Genomic DNA, 14,093 nt, shown 5'->3' with positions numbered 1-14,093 from the left:
CTTGGGGAAATATAAATAAATATACTTTAACCCAGTGACTTCAAAAGTGAGAGAAATCAAAGAGGGACTCTACAGAAATAAACAAAATCCACAACTAAATAGTCTACCTTCAGAAAACCAATGTTTAGTCAAATATTAGGTAATGTACTACAGGTGTCCCCCTGTCCACTTACACCACCAGAAAGGAAACAAGTATTCACAACAGTGTGACAGAAAAGCTGGCTAGAGTTAAATAGCACTGTACTTGTACCTAAGCACACCTGAGTTTGTGAGTTCTTTTAAATGATTTTTCACATTTCTCAAGCAAGATTATTGGAATAAAATTCCACTATCCTTTCTCGTGTAAAGTGTAAATGGTTGTTGCTAGAAATAAAAACTAATTTTTAAAAGAAAATGTCAAATTCAGGCCCTGAAGAGTGGGATCTGCTTACCAAAGGGTAATAGTCATACTCTGTAAGTAAGACAAAATATATGGTCTAGGTGGCAAAGATTCACGATTTGGCCAATTTCTGCCAGTTGTCCTTGAATGCTGGAAAGCATACAACCTCATTTCATTTCTTGTTGAAAAAACAAAGGCTGGTTTCAGACAGATCAATAACACAGCTCTCACAAATCCTCCTGAATGAAGTTTTTCTTGGGCTTTACTTAGAGGCAGTCCAATTATGACAAATGATGTAACATGGGTAACAGCAGGAATAATCCTAGTAGTTTACTAACAAACTTCTGCACACCAACAAAATTCTTTCAAATGGTTGAGCTGGTACCAGGAACTGTTGGCAAGCCTCCTGAAACAGCTAGTGTGATTCTTTCCCTCAATACAGCACCAAGAGCAGTTACATCTGGCTTAAAATTTTCCAAAAAGAGCAAAAATTCAGAAGCGTATTGTAAACCCTCATCTGAAGGCATATTCTATTTGATACATCCACTGACTGTGTGTGAAGTGTTAAAAAGCCCTGGATCTACGGTGATCAAAAAGGATATTCCTGAAGGAAAATGTAGGAACTGTAGAGTGTTCCATGCACAAGAATTTGAGAAAATGACAGCATCACTGCCCTCGTAAACTACCGAGTAGAATTTGTCCTAAACTCCAGAGCGTCAGAGAAGATTTGAAGTTCTGAAGTTGGCTTTAAGCACGCAATTCTGCAGACCTGGATAACTCCAGGACGACTTTCAGTCAAAGGCAGAAGACCAACCAGAGGATGGAGGGGAATGTCTAGGAGGTTAGTTCTACCCTCCTCTCTGGGTCTTACTAAAAGTGCATTTAAAAGAGCAAACGTTTGAATTTAAAAAGAGAAAAGGCAAAGAGGATGGTGAGGGCTAAACAAAGTAAAAAACTAACTGGAAATCAAATAGTTCAGAAGCAAGTATCTTCATCCTGAAGAGGAGGACTGCTGCAAAGAACTACTCCTACCTCTGTCAATGAACGCTGCTCACGCATAGCCACTACTCCCAGGAGGTGGCCATCAGGCAGACGTAAAACATCCAGGACTTGCGGTAACAACTGCTTGGTACCCTGAGACTGACCCTCGTTCAACCTATTTGGATGGCCCATGGCAACCAAGGCCACACTTTGGTAAGGTAGGCCTCCCAAATGCCCTAAATAACCTTTGAAGCAGAAGTCCTAAAGTTTCCAAGTAACGAAGTTAGAGCAAGTAAATGTTTACATGGCCACTGAAGAGTAGTTACTGAAGGTATTTATGAGGGAGGCTGCATTGATACCATTTTCAAATTAGGAAACTGAGGCATATAGGGTTTGTCATAAACCACAGAGCAACTCATCTGAAAGAGGAGAGCTGAGGAGGAAGTTGAAGGTCTAGTCGAAAGTTAGACAACAATAGACTCAGCAACAAAACGGCCAGTTTGGCCTCATCTTCAGGATTTGGCCTCTAGCCAAATCAACCAAATCTGTGGTAGCACACACAGAAATAGAACCTGGGAGTTCCTAACTTCCAGTGCTGTGTTTTGCTCAGTAGATAACCAAGGGACCATTAAATGAACTGATTTTACTCCCAACTTCTCTTATCAAGGAAAGGAAAAGCTTATGGGTCAACCTTAAATATGATAAACTTTCATCTTTAAAAACAAGTACCAAATTTCTGCACCTGGTACAGTATTCTCCACTTAGTAGCTTCCAAAGGTTTAACTATAGATTACTTCACAACGGAGGATAAATCACAGTCTGAGATCCTCCGCCATTAAATTCTTGACAGAGGAACCACAAAGATAATCTTTAAAGCCCCTTTCAGCTATAACTATTTAACTCCTACCAAGTTAGTGTCAGCTTTTCCTAACTGGCATATTCTCTTGATCTGAACAACAGTGTGAAGTGAACATGACATAAGCCAAGTCAACCCACAGCATGAATCAAGTGTCCTGAAGCTTTATTTAGGATAAGTGGTTCAAATTTTAGATTAACCTGAGTCAAAGGTGATCGTATTTTTGCAATCCAGTTCTAAGACTTTCTCTGAGAACATATGGGGGGCAAAGGGAGAAAACAGTTAAAGCTATGGAACTGTCACTCTTACAACTTAAAAAAAAAAAATCACTTTATTAATAGGAGGAACAGGGCTTCAGTTCTGAAGAAACTTTGCTATTAAGGCCAAATGCTTCGGAACGATTTGACCATCTGTAATCAGCAATGAGACGCATCACAAGGTACCCTCTAAGATAAAGCTCACCGCCCAGTCACTCTCCTAATTCCGAGTCTACCTAGGCATAATTTCAACTGACCTTTTAGCAACAACATTAAGCTACCCCTGACCTATGAATCTCTCTGAATTTAGATTTCAAGCAGTAAGAAACAAAATGGTTTCATCTGCAATTCAAGAAAAGAATTTCACATCAAACTTCAATCCTTAAGAAGCTGCTACAGCTATACGGTTGAGTGTTTATTTTCTCAAAGTAGGTTTCCCCTGCTCCCCCAAACGCCACATATATGAAGTAGCTCAAAATTGCAATTTCTATTTTGGTGGCCATCTGGGATCCACAGAAGTGACTTTCAATTACTTGTTATTTCAAAATAGAGATTCCCTAGTAACAATGCACCAGTGGCAAAATACTCCCCCATTTTGTTTCGTCTGTGGGAGAAAAGTTCTTTAAACTGGAAAGAATTTGTAGCCTTATAAAGACTACGTTGGACTTAGTTCGTTTTTTCCTTTAGGAGGGCGGCCATCTCCAAAAGTTTTGGTAAAAGTTATGGCTCAGATTTCAAAATGCAAACAGATGTTCCTGAAGCATCCGAAATGGGCCACTCCATGTTTATTCCCAGAACCGTGGCGACTCCAAGTTGTTTTGTGTCCCAACTCTGCAAAGGGCAAAAGCGCAAACCCCTTTGGTGTAAACTTTCAAGAGACGTGGAACAGCACACTTTTGGAGTTTCCCAAAGCGGCTGGCGACGTGCGAGGTCAGGTCGTTCAGAGAATCGGGGCTGGACAGGAGAGATCTCGAGGGCAAGAGCGCTCAGAGATTTCCACGTGCCCCGATCTAGCTGGTCCCTGGGGAGAATTAGTGGTTGCTACAGTAGGAAGAAGGCTGTTCCTGATCACAGCCCTGGCCGCGGGATGGCCTTGGTGTACGGGGGGAGATGGTGGGTGCACCTGGCTCTCTGCCCTCGGAGTCTCCAGCTGACTGCCACGCCAGAGGAACGCGCAGTCGGAGCTGCGACCTCCACCCGCCCCCGCGGCGCCCATCGAAGTGGGGGTTCCCGCTACGCCGGGCCTCGCCGCTATACCCAGGCCGCATGGGGGTGGGGAAAGAACTTAGCGGAGCTCGGCATCGGGATCTGCGCCCCCGTGGAAAGAGCAAAGGAGAGTCATTTCACCCGGTCTCTACTCAGCTGGGGTCTCGGGAAATACGCGGTAATTACCCAAGAACCCCGCCCTCTGTGAGAGGCGAGGCTGCGGGGCTGCCGGGATGGTTTGAGGACCGGGCCCGGCCAGAGAGACTCCAACCTTCACCCCCCCGCGGTCCCCGGTCCCACCCCCCGCCGTCTCCCGGCGCCGCCACTTCAGGCAGCCCACTCGGCCCGGCCTCTCCCCGCGCCCGGACCACCCCCCATGGGGTGCTCTCACTGCGCAGCGAGTCCCTCCGCTGCCTCCTCCCAGCCCAAAATGGCGGCGGCGGCCACCGATCCTTCTCGTCGCCTTCCTCTAGGGCCGAGGATCCCTCCGCGTCCAAGCCCCTCCCCTCTCAGCCGGATCTGTTTTCTGCCCAGTAAAGATTAACGCCATCAATGAACTCTTTAATTGAGCTCGGAGAGGCGGTTGGATTGTGCTTCCGCACAGCTAATCGTTGACGAAAAAGGGAATATTGGCAGGCGAGTGGACCAATCAAAGGGGCATCGGTGAGCGCGGGACGCCATTCGCGCAAGGGTAGATGGGTTTTAGAGTTTTCTGTGTGTCTGTTGAAATTACAGGATCTTGATCCGCCTTCCCTAGCTAGAAGAACTACAATCCCCAGCAGGCACCGCGCTGCCAGGACGGGGTGGGGGGCCTCCCCCCAACCTCAGTGCCTGAGCGGCTTGACCAGAGCTGCAGCAACTGCAGCAAGAGGTAGGGCTGAGCCGTTGGGAATTGCAGACAGGCGGTCGCACAGAAAGACACACAGATGTAGTCCTGTGCATAGCCCCTGACAGCAAATAGGTCAGTTCCGCCTTTGCAAAATCTCCTTCCCGGATCATTTCCCCTCTTCCAAGGAATCCTTCCTTATCCCTGTTGGGTTTCCCTCCCAGCTGCCTGTAGTGCGAAGACTTCTTACCCTTTCCTCCGTTTCCCATCCTGAGAAGAAGGAGGGAGGCAGGCCAGGCCCTGTAGGTGAAAAGGCCTCAGCCCCAGGCTGGGCCCAGTCGTGTGTTTTGAGGTGATGACTTCTGGAGCCCAGCCTGGGGAGGAGGTGGGGGCCTGCAGTCAAGGTTGGGGCCGCTGGAGGCAGTGGGGAAAGGACTCCTCCTCGGGCTTGTCGGAGCCACCGACCCACTCCACTCCCAGCCTGTCCAGGTCATTGCTGTGTCTTCGCCTCCCCAGGCAGTCTTTTCCCCTCTTTGGTTGCTGGGGGAACAAAGCTTAGGCCTAGCTTCCTAACTGCCAGCCTGCCTCAGTGAGTTTCAGGAGAAGAGTATAGGATGTAAGCCCTGGCCTGGGGCCTGAGGAACAGGACTGGGGAGATGGCCCCTTAATCTCCATTTGACCCCTTGCTGGCGTTAGGTGTGAAAACCAGGCTGGAGGCGGCCCTTCATTTGAAAATGAGGGTGTGCAGGTCTGGTGCTACAAAATGGCTGCCGCTGACTTGGTAAAAATTTGCTGGGTAGCCAGAGTCTTCCTGAAAATTCTCCCTCGGGACTTAGATTTCTATTATTTAAAGCAGGTGTCACTAGTTAAAAGGCATCTGCTGAAAGATTTGGAACAGAAGAAGGTGGCTACTCCAAACCAGACCAACTGTTAACACAGAGTCACCAGCAGCCCTGGAGGAGGCCAAGGTAAGCCCCATTGTCCCAACCACCTGAGTGCCCTGCGCATGGGCCCTGCCAACTGGGATCCCGGCTTCTTGTCTCAGATGTGTTAGTGGATTTGGAAAACCAGTATTTTTAAATGAGTCCCCACTACGCGCTGAGCAATATGGCAGATTTAATTCTGCGCTATCTCATGAAATCCTAGTAGCCATTCAGGGTAGAAATTACTATTTCCATTTCAAAGAAGCTGATGTTCTGAGAGCTGACATGCCTTTTCTAGAATCATGCAGCCAGCAAGCAGAAGACCCAGGGTTTAAACTTAGCGTCTTAAACACTGCCTTGCATTTTGTCTAGGCTGTGAACCAAGTCTGAAGCAGGGAGAAGAGTTTGAGCCATCGGTTCATAATTTAGGATGGAGGTTAGGGGGTAGGAAATCACCCAGGAGAGAGGGGAGAGACAGATTGTATCAGAGAACATCTAATGCATGCCCTCAGAGAACGTCACCTTCTGATCTGGCAACAGGAGCCCAAACCCTCCCACCCTATGCTCTCTCTCACCGGCCCCCACCTTGCCCATTCTTCTCCCCTAGTCCACAGCTCCCTGTAGGTAAGAAGGGAACTCTAGTCCTCTGATCCACCCTACCTAGCTACTTCCAGTAAATTTTCCAGATTTATTTAATTTGGAGTTCATGGCATGTCAGGGCCTGAAGGTTCAGAGAGGGCAGATGACTCACCCGGGATCACACAGCTTATCTGCAATAGTGGTGATGGTGGAAAGGGGACAAGCCTTCAGGAGGGAGACAGCATGTGGGGCTGAGGGGCAGGGCTGGCTTGGGTGGGGGGCTGGGAACGGGTGAATGACTGTGCGCACCGAAGCAAGCCCCCTTGCCTCGGACTTCCAGTGGCCTTGCCTCTTCCTGGGTGGGGCAGAAGGTCTTCTCAGTTGGCCCAAGACACTGGTGGTGACAAGGCCTGTCACTCTTGATTGTATTGTTACTTTATGACATTCTCCCTGCAGGTAAAGTAACAATACAACACAACAAACAACACACACGTACACACACTCCAACGTACCCCATCCCAAATTATGAAGAGAACTTTGGGGTCTCCAAAACGCACGTTAACACACCTCCAGCTCTTAAACAGGGCTGCGTGCACCCCCCAGTACACTCCCTACGCTCGAGTAGACTCTTAAACAGGGCTGCATGCACCCCCCAGTACACCCCCTACACTCGTGTAGACTCTTAAACAGGGCTGCGTGCACCCCCCAGTACACTCCCTACACTCGTGTAGACCCATGCTCAGATGTCTCTGAACCGTGTTGAACATTATAAAACACTGTGCCAGTGGTGGTGGTTATTATTAGAATTCCCCAAACCACAAACTTCCAGCAATTCATTCTCCTCCCCCAGACTCAGTACTTCCACCCTCACCACGGCAGAGATAAACAGATGCCCTGAACACACGCACGCTTGACAGAATCCTTTCCGCCTCTTAGATAAGGTGTAGAATTCTCTGGGCTACAGACTGGAGATTGGCCCTTCCTCTCCCTAGTGCTTTCCTGCCGCTCATGTAGAAGAGTGATACCAACTTGCCTGGAATAAATACACTCCATTCACCCTAGAATGACAGAAGCGAGAGTGTCATGTTCCAATATCTTTTGGATCCCCCCCCCACTTCTGGGCTTATGTCATTTAACATATATTTATTGAACACTCACCTTGGGCCATGCTTAGCGACACAGTGGTGAGCTGAACAGACACGACACATTCTTCTAGGAGAAAGACAAGTGGTAAATGGTAATGTGCTAAATGCTAAGTGGGACATTAACTGTCACATGACAGGGAGTCACCGGGAAGGGGAATGGGGGCTACTTAGATAGGGTGGTCAGGGAGGGCCTCTCTGAAGAGCTGACATTGGAACTTAACCCTAAAGGATGAAAAAGAATCAGTTATGCAAGTAGCTGGAAGCAGGATTGGCAACATGATTTGTGGGGTCAGTGCAAAGGGCTCTTGATTCAAAAATTACTAAGAAGTTCAAGACAATGACAGCAGAGCATTAAGCAAGGCGTGGGGCTTTTCTGAATGGGGGGCTCTGGGGGACTGTACAGGCCACTTGCAAGGAAACCAGCTCTGTCTGAAAGATAAGCTTTCTAGGAAGAGGGAAGAGCAAGCGCCGTTTGGGCTTCTGATCAACCAATAATATATCAGGAGCCGCTTCCCATCCCATTTCAAAGAGTATTGAATGTCTGCTCTGTGCCAGGTGCTGTTTCAGGCGTTGAAATTACAGAGTGAAATACACAGGCAAGATTCTGGCTCTCACCATGAGTTTGCTTGGGGAGGGTTGGGGGACAGACAGCAGACAGGTAAGCCCAGAAACAGACAAATGGTTGTAGAAGGTGCGAGGCTAGAGAGGGACCAAGTGAGCTGGGTGTAGGCAGGTCGGCTTCAGGCTGGATGAACAGAGGATTGTACCATGGGACGGGCCATCTGTGATCTGTCCTCCATTTTCCTCTCTCTTTAGACCTCTCGTGTTCCTGGGAGCCCCAAAACATCCCCCGAGCCTCATGACCCTGGAGGTTCCCTGCCCCTGACACCCCGGGTGGAGAGCCACTCAGAGGAGGAAGATCCTCCCGGCAGTGGCCTAGGCTGGAACGGTAGGGGTCCCCGGGCCCAGAGCCCAGGGCGCTGCTCAGTGGAGGCCGTCCTGGCGCGGAAGAAGCACCGCCGGCGGCCTTCAAAGCGCAAGCGGCACTGGCGGCCCTACCTGGAGCTGAGCTGGGCCGAGAAGCAACAGCGGGATGAGAGGCAGAGCCAGCGGGCCTCCCGGGTCCGAGAGGAGATGTTCGCCAAAGGCCAGCCCGTGGCGCCCTACAATACCACCCAGTTCCTGATGAACGACAGAGACCCCGAGGAGCCCAACCTGGATGTGCCCCAAGGGGCCTCCCACCCAGGCTCCAGTGGGGAGAGTGAGGCCGGGGACAGCGACTCGAGGGGCCGAGCCCATGGGGAGTTCCAGCAGAGGGATTTCTCCGAGGCCTATGAGCGCTACCACACTGAGAGCCTGCAGGGCCGTAGCAAGCAGGAGCTGGTGCGCGACTACCTGGATCTGGAGCGGCGGCTGTCGCAGGCCGAGGAGGAGACGAGGAGGCTGCAGCAGCTGCGGGGCTGCACCAGCCAGCAGCCCTGTCGCCAGGTGGAGGAGCTGGCCGCCGAGGTAGAGAGGCTCCGGACGGAGAACCAGCGGCTTCGGCAGGAGAATGAGATGTGGAACCGAGAAGGTGGCCGCCGTGGTGGGGAGCGGGGCACCTAGGGGTGCCCCCCCATCCAGGCTGACCCAAGGAGAAGGTCCCGTTTTGTACACACTCAGGCCAGCCGAGTCTCAAGGAGGCAGGTCTCAGCACCTCTGCGCCCCCTGAGAACAGCTAATTTAGGTTCCGGCTTCCATCTTGTCGTTTCCACAGTTTGTTCTTTGATGTCATCTTATTTTTCACAAAGGAATTAAATGATTTTGGTGAGATCACTTGGGAGTGGCTAGCATTGATTTCACTAGGGCTGCTCTGAGAATCAAAGCACTTCCATCGCAGAGAGGCCTGGGGCTGCCCCCAGCCTGGGAGGACAGCAGACCCCTGCATCGGGGGCTTCTCAGCGTCTCCAGAGTGCCTGAAATCTGCTCCACGTATCTGGGGGCCATCAGACTGCTCTGAAGGTTTTAGAGAGGGGAAGGCAGAGGCGGGAGGGGTCTCAGTCAGGAGTCACCAGGTTCAGCCAGAGCCTGACTTAAGATGCAAGATCGCTGTGAGGACCTGGGAACTCCCCCGGGAGGGGAGAGGGCTAGGCCCAAGTACAGGGGTTTCTTCAGGGTTTGTTCCCAGGCTCCCTGTATTTTCCCTGTCCTTCCCACAGTGTAGACGGCTGGGCTGGACAAGGTCTGGGTGCCTTGTGTCTCTCTGTGCTTGACAGCCTCCCATCACCCAGCTGGGGGTTGGGCAGGAGGTTAGGTTTGCCCCCTGACCTCCTAGAAGAGCGCTTACAAGTAAGCGCTCAAGGGGACTTTTCTCCTGATGGAAAATAAGCCCAAGGCTGGATGGACAGGGGATCGATCCTTAGCAGAGCCGGAGGCTTGGCCTTCGGGGTGCCATCCTGCTGCTTTTAGCCTAATCACCTGTGTGGTTAATTCCCTCTGAGGTGAGCCCCTCACCTGTCTGTCTGATAGAGAGCTGAGTCAGCCCGGATATGCCACCAACCCACCAGCAGTCTTGGGCTCTGAAGCGAGCTCACACGCCCCTCACACGCAGACCCACCTCTCCCCAGACACCTTGTCTCTTGTTCTTGTGCTGCGGAGTGTCAGGCTGCGGTGGTGGAGGGGAAGTTAGTCAACTCACCAGTGAGCCTGTATTGGCTCTGCCACCGTGCACAGGGAGGGGCAGAGGCCTGGCGGGCCCGGCCTAACCTCGGTTCCAGGAGAGCTCATCTTGACAGGCCACACTGGGCGAGAGAAGGGCTCAGGCCTGGGAGCCGCTGGGATGGAAATGTTGAAAAATCCTGTGTGTTGCCAGGACAACTTTCATTTCTGCCCTGTCACACCCAGACCTCTCCAGCGTCTTCTACAGCGAAGTAAGGCCAGAACGGATCCTAGGAAGGGATGGGTTTTAAGAGAGCAAAATCTCCCATCTTTGGGGTCTCCCCCCACCCAACCCTGGCTGGGAGTCCTAGCCCCCTCCCCTTTGATCCCACACACCTCTGTCAGGAAGGGCTAGAGGAAAGATTGTCCCCACTTTGCAGATGGAAAACCCAAGGCTCAGAGAGGAAGCGGCTTTTGGATTCCAGGAAAGCTGGCCCTAGGCCGGCCTTCCCCTGTGGGGTGCTAGCCAGGGACCTGAAGGCCCCTGGGCAGGGTGCAGGCAGCCTCCCAGCTGCTGCATTCCTCAGCGTGGAGCTGGAGGGAGAGGGGAGGGCCAGGGCCAGGACAAGGTTGTTTACCCGGAGGCGCGCGCGCGCGCGTGTGTAAAAGTAACTAGGAGGGGAGAGGAGATTCCAGAGGGCTGCCGGAGTGTGGGGGAGGGCTGTGGGTGCAGCGTCGAGGGAGAGGGTGCTGGAGGTGTATCCCTGAGCAGGCAGGAGCTGCACACGGGGGAGGGGAGAGGTGAGGAGCTTGGCCTTTCTTGGTCAAGGAGCTGAGGAGCCTGGAAAGAGAAAAGCTGCTGCAACCCCAACAGACAGACAGACAGACAGACACACACACACACACACACACACAATGGCTGAAGGGCTCTGGGTCAGGGTCACACTGAGGTGGGTTCATTTTCCCAAGGCTGGTGGGGCCCAGGATGGGGCAAGAAAACAGAGGAGCAAAACAAAAACAAAACCAGAGCAGAAGGGTGTGGGATGGGAGAGTGTCAGGAGGGGCCGAGAGGGATCAGTGAAGAGTCAGTGCCACCTCCTTCCCCCCACCTGGGTCCCTGACCTCAGTACCCAGAACCCAGGGTACAGCTGGCGTGACTCGGGGATCGGCACTGGGGAGGGCCAGCTCAGCCCCGGTGGCCAGATGTGGGTTCTTTTTGCTTTTCCCTCTCGAGCTGCCTGGTCCTGGGACCCCACCTCAGTGAGGAAGCTCCAGTTTACAGCCTTCACCACCCTATCTGCTGGGGAAACCGGGCTTAGACACACTCCCCTTTTCTCCCCAGGCCTTTCCAGAGCAGATGCTCAGTGCCTCATTCCCTCATGGCCATTTGCTTTCCAGGACCATCTCGGTCAGCTGGGCCGGGGGAGGGAGGCCCAGAGAGGCAGGTAGTTCCCAGGAGGGATTTCGTACCCTGGTCTGGGATCCTCCTTTCTTCCCCACCCCAGGTGGACACCCCTGTGTCCAGTGGACAGTCCCTGCCTGCAGTGGGGTCAGAGAATGAGAGGTGATGGGGTGCACAGAGCAGCTGAGGCGGCGGGAGGAGCTGCCAGGACGTGGGGAAGGGGGTCTGAGGTGAAGTAGTTCGGTATGAGTGAAGAGGGTGGCCAGTTCCCATTGCGCCCCGTTGGGCGCGGGCAAGGATGGCACTGGCCCTTTAAGTGGGGATGCCAGTCAAGGCCCTCCCCCAGCCAACCCAATTCGAGGGCACACTGAGCATGTGCAGGAGCTGTGGGAGCCGGAGGGGAGGGAAGTGGCTGGAGAGTTTCCGGAGGGAGCACCTCTCCCCCCCCTTACTTCCTGTAGCTGCCCCCTCTCTCCTTCCTGGGTCTGACAAAGGAGCCCACGGTGCTCAGCCAATCCCTTCCCCCCCATCCTAGACCCCCGGTGGGTGCTGTCCTCTGGGGGCTCTGGGGCCTGCAAGGGGGTGACAGGTGGCCCCTCAGCCCTGGGAGGTCTCCGCAGCCCCCCTGCTGCCCGGAGGTGGCACCCACACGCAGCTCAGTGCTGTCCTCACTTCCCCGCTGTGGGAGGGTGGTGGGTGCTCTTCCTGCTGCTTAATGTGTTCGATTTCATTCCATTGGTGCCAGGATTTCTAAAGGAACTGCCTACCTTGATGATGCTCTGCTCTGAAAATTAAAAGCATTTAAGAAGATGAGGTCCCTGCCCCCACCCCCGGGAGCATCCAGTCTAAAGTCTGAGAGGAAGCAAACGGCTCGCAGGCTAAAAGCGCCTGCCCCGCTCCCCCTCCTGGTTCTCCCTCCTTCCTCTAAAGGGCAAGGGCTCCCAAGTTCATGGGATCAAACTCTGCTTCCTCAACCAGCTGCATCCTCCAGGCCACCCTCCCCTGCAGCCTAGGAAACCGCCCCCCTCAAGCCTTTCCCCCACCTCCAACTCCCCTGTTTCTGCAACGACGTCCTCCTTCCTCCCTCACATCAGGCTCTCCTTCCCTTCCCCCTTTGGCACTTGCCCACTCTTCTTCCTGTAATCTCTTATCTACAGGTACCCTTTTTTCTTTTTTTTCTTTCTTTATTTTTTTGCCGTGCCCCAGCGGCTTGCGGGATCTTAGTTCCCCCGACCAGGGATCGAACCCGCGCCCCTGGCCGTGAAAGCGCAGAGTCCTGACCACTGGACGGCCAGGGAATTCCCCAGGTACCCTTATTTTCAATTGAGGTGAAATTCACGTAACATAAAATCAACCATTTTAAAGTGAACAATTCAGTGGCGTTTAGTACCTTCACAATGGGTACAACTGCCACCTCCGTCTAGTTCCAAACATTATCAACCCAAAAGGAAGCGCCGTCCCCATTTCTGCCCAGGCAGCCATCAACCTGCGTCTGTCTGTATGGTTTTACTTATTCTGGGTATTCCGGTGGTAGAGACAAGAGGGAAAGACTCGTCTTCTGGGGCCTGTATACCGAAAAGCACAGATTCCCTGAGGGCCTTCTGTGAAGGGAACGGTGGACCAGGAGTCCCGAGCCCTGTGATCCATCCCAGTTCTGCTTCTAACTCAGGAGCCTCCCCTCCCCTGTTCAACGGGGCTGGGGGGGCTTCAGGCCAGGATCCTGGGCCCTCCAAGGGCTTACCCCTGCTGGGAGCTTCTGTCTGGGATTGTGATGCCGGGCCTGAAAAATCTTCCTCTTTGGGCTTCCCTGGTGGCGCAGTTGTTGAGAGTCCGCCTGCCGATGCAGGGAACGCGGGTTCGTGCCCTGGCCCGGGAAGATCCCACCTGCTGCGGAGCGGCTGGGCCTGTGGGCCGTGGCCGCTGAGCTTGCGCGTCCGGAGCCTGTGCTCTGCGGCGGGAGAGGCCACAACGGTGAGGCGCCCGCGTACCGCAAAAAAGAAAAACAAAAAACCTTCCTCTTTAATACTCTTGGCTCCTTGCTGCCGGGTCCAGGCACTGAAGGTGGCCCCAGGAGACTGTGTGATTAGTATCGTGGGGTTTGGGGTCAGAGGCATGAGATGAGGAAACTTCGGCTCAGAGAGGTTGAGAAACTTGCCCAAGGTCCCACAACTCCTGCTTCACTGGGGTAGCAGCTGGTGCTATCTGATTGTATTCGAGCTCTTGACCACTGTGTTCTCCTGTTTTCAAAGAGATGAAGGAAGTTAAGGGCTTAGCAAAGCGCCAGCCGTGTGGGAAGTGCTCTCAACTGGAAGCAGCCATACATTTTACTACTTTGCGGAGCCTTGCATAGCCCTGAAGTGAATAGCTCCATTCCAAGGTGGTTCTTGGGAGCTCCCCTCACCCCCCCTTACCTCATCTTTGTCCTCCACTGGCCTCCTTAGGAGGACAGCTTCTGTGGGGACTGAGGGGCTGCCTGCACCCTGAGCCTTTAAGGCAGGCGGGAGTGAGAAAGCGTGGCTCCCCTCTCCCCTAGAGAAGGAGATGTTATTGCTGCTTTCAGCAGAGCTCAGTTCACCCATTTCTCCATGGCTGAACGTCCACCCCTGCCCCGCAAGCAAAAAGGACTTTGTGGACCCAGGGGAGGGAGGGGACTGCATAGGCCTGGCCTGGCAGCGGACAGACTGAACAGCTGGCTCCCCAGTTGGCCACTGTGTCCAGGCTGCCTGTGAGCATGGACATTCCAGAGACCACCTGCCCCAGAGATCCTCCCGGGACCCCATCCAAGATGGAAACGCCCAGATCAGCCCCCTGGGCACCTGCTGTCTCCTGCCTCAGGACAACCAGGATGGGCCCCCTCCCCTGCCCCATCCCTACCCCACTCCAGTGGCTCTGAGAGGAAGTT

At 53.1% G+C, this 14,093-nt stretch overlaps 1 protein-coding gene across 1 annotated transcript; it reads left to right on the top strand.

Annotated features, from left to right (window-relative positions):
- Positions 1-270: 270 nt before the first annotated feature.
- On the top strand, positions 271-8,958 carry HEXIM2 (HEXIM P-TEFb complex subunit 2). The gene is given in 4 exon segments (XM_059997758.1): positions 271-3,857; positions 5,359-5,436; positions 5,438-5,473; positions 7,969-8,958. Coding segments are annotated over 4 exon segments (1,548 nt in total). The 5' UTR covers positions 271-3,212; the 3' UTR covers positions 8,758-8,958.
- The last annotated feature ends 5,135 nt before the right edge of the window (positions 8,959-14,093 follow it).

This window comes from Delphinus delphis, chromosome 19 (genome assembly GCF_949987515.2).
Source record: "Delphinus delphis chromosome 19, mDelDel1.2, whole genome shotgun sequence".
Classification (NCBI taxonomy): Eukaryota; Metazoa; Chordata; class Mammalia; order Artiodactyla; family Delphinidae; genus Delphinus; species Delphinus delphis.
This window is presented reverse-complemented; position numbering and strand designations above follow the sequence as displayed.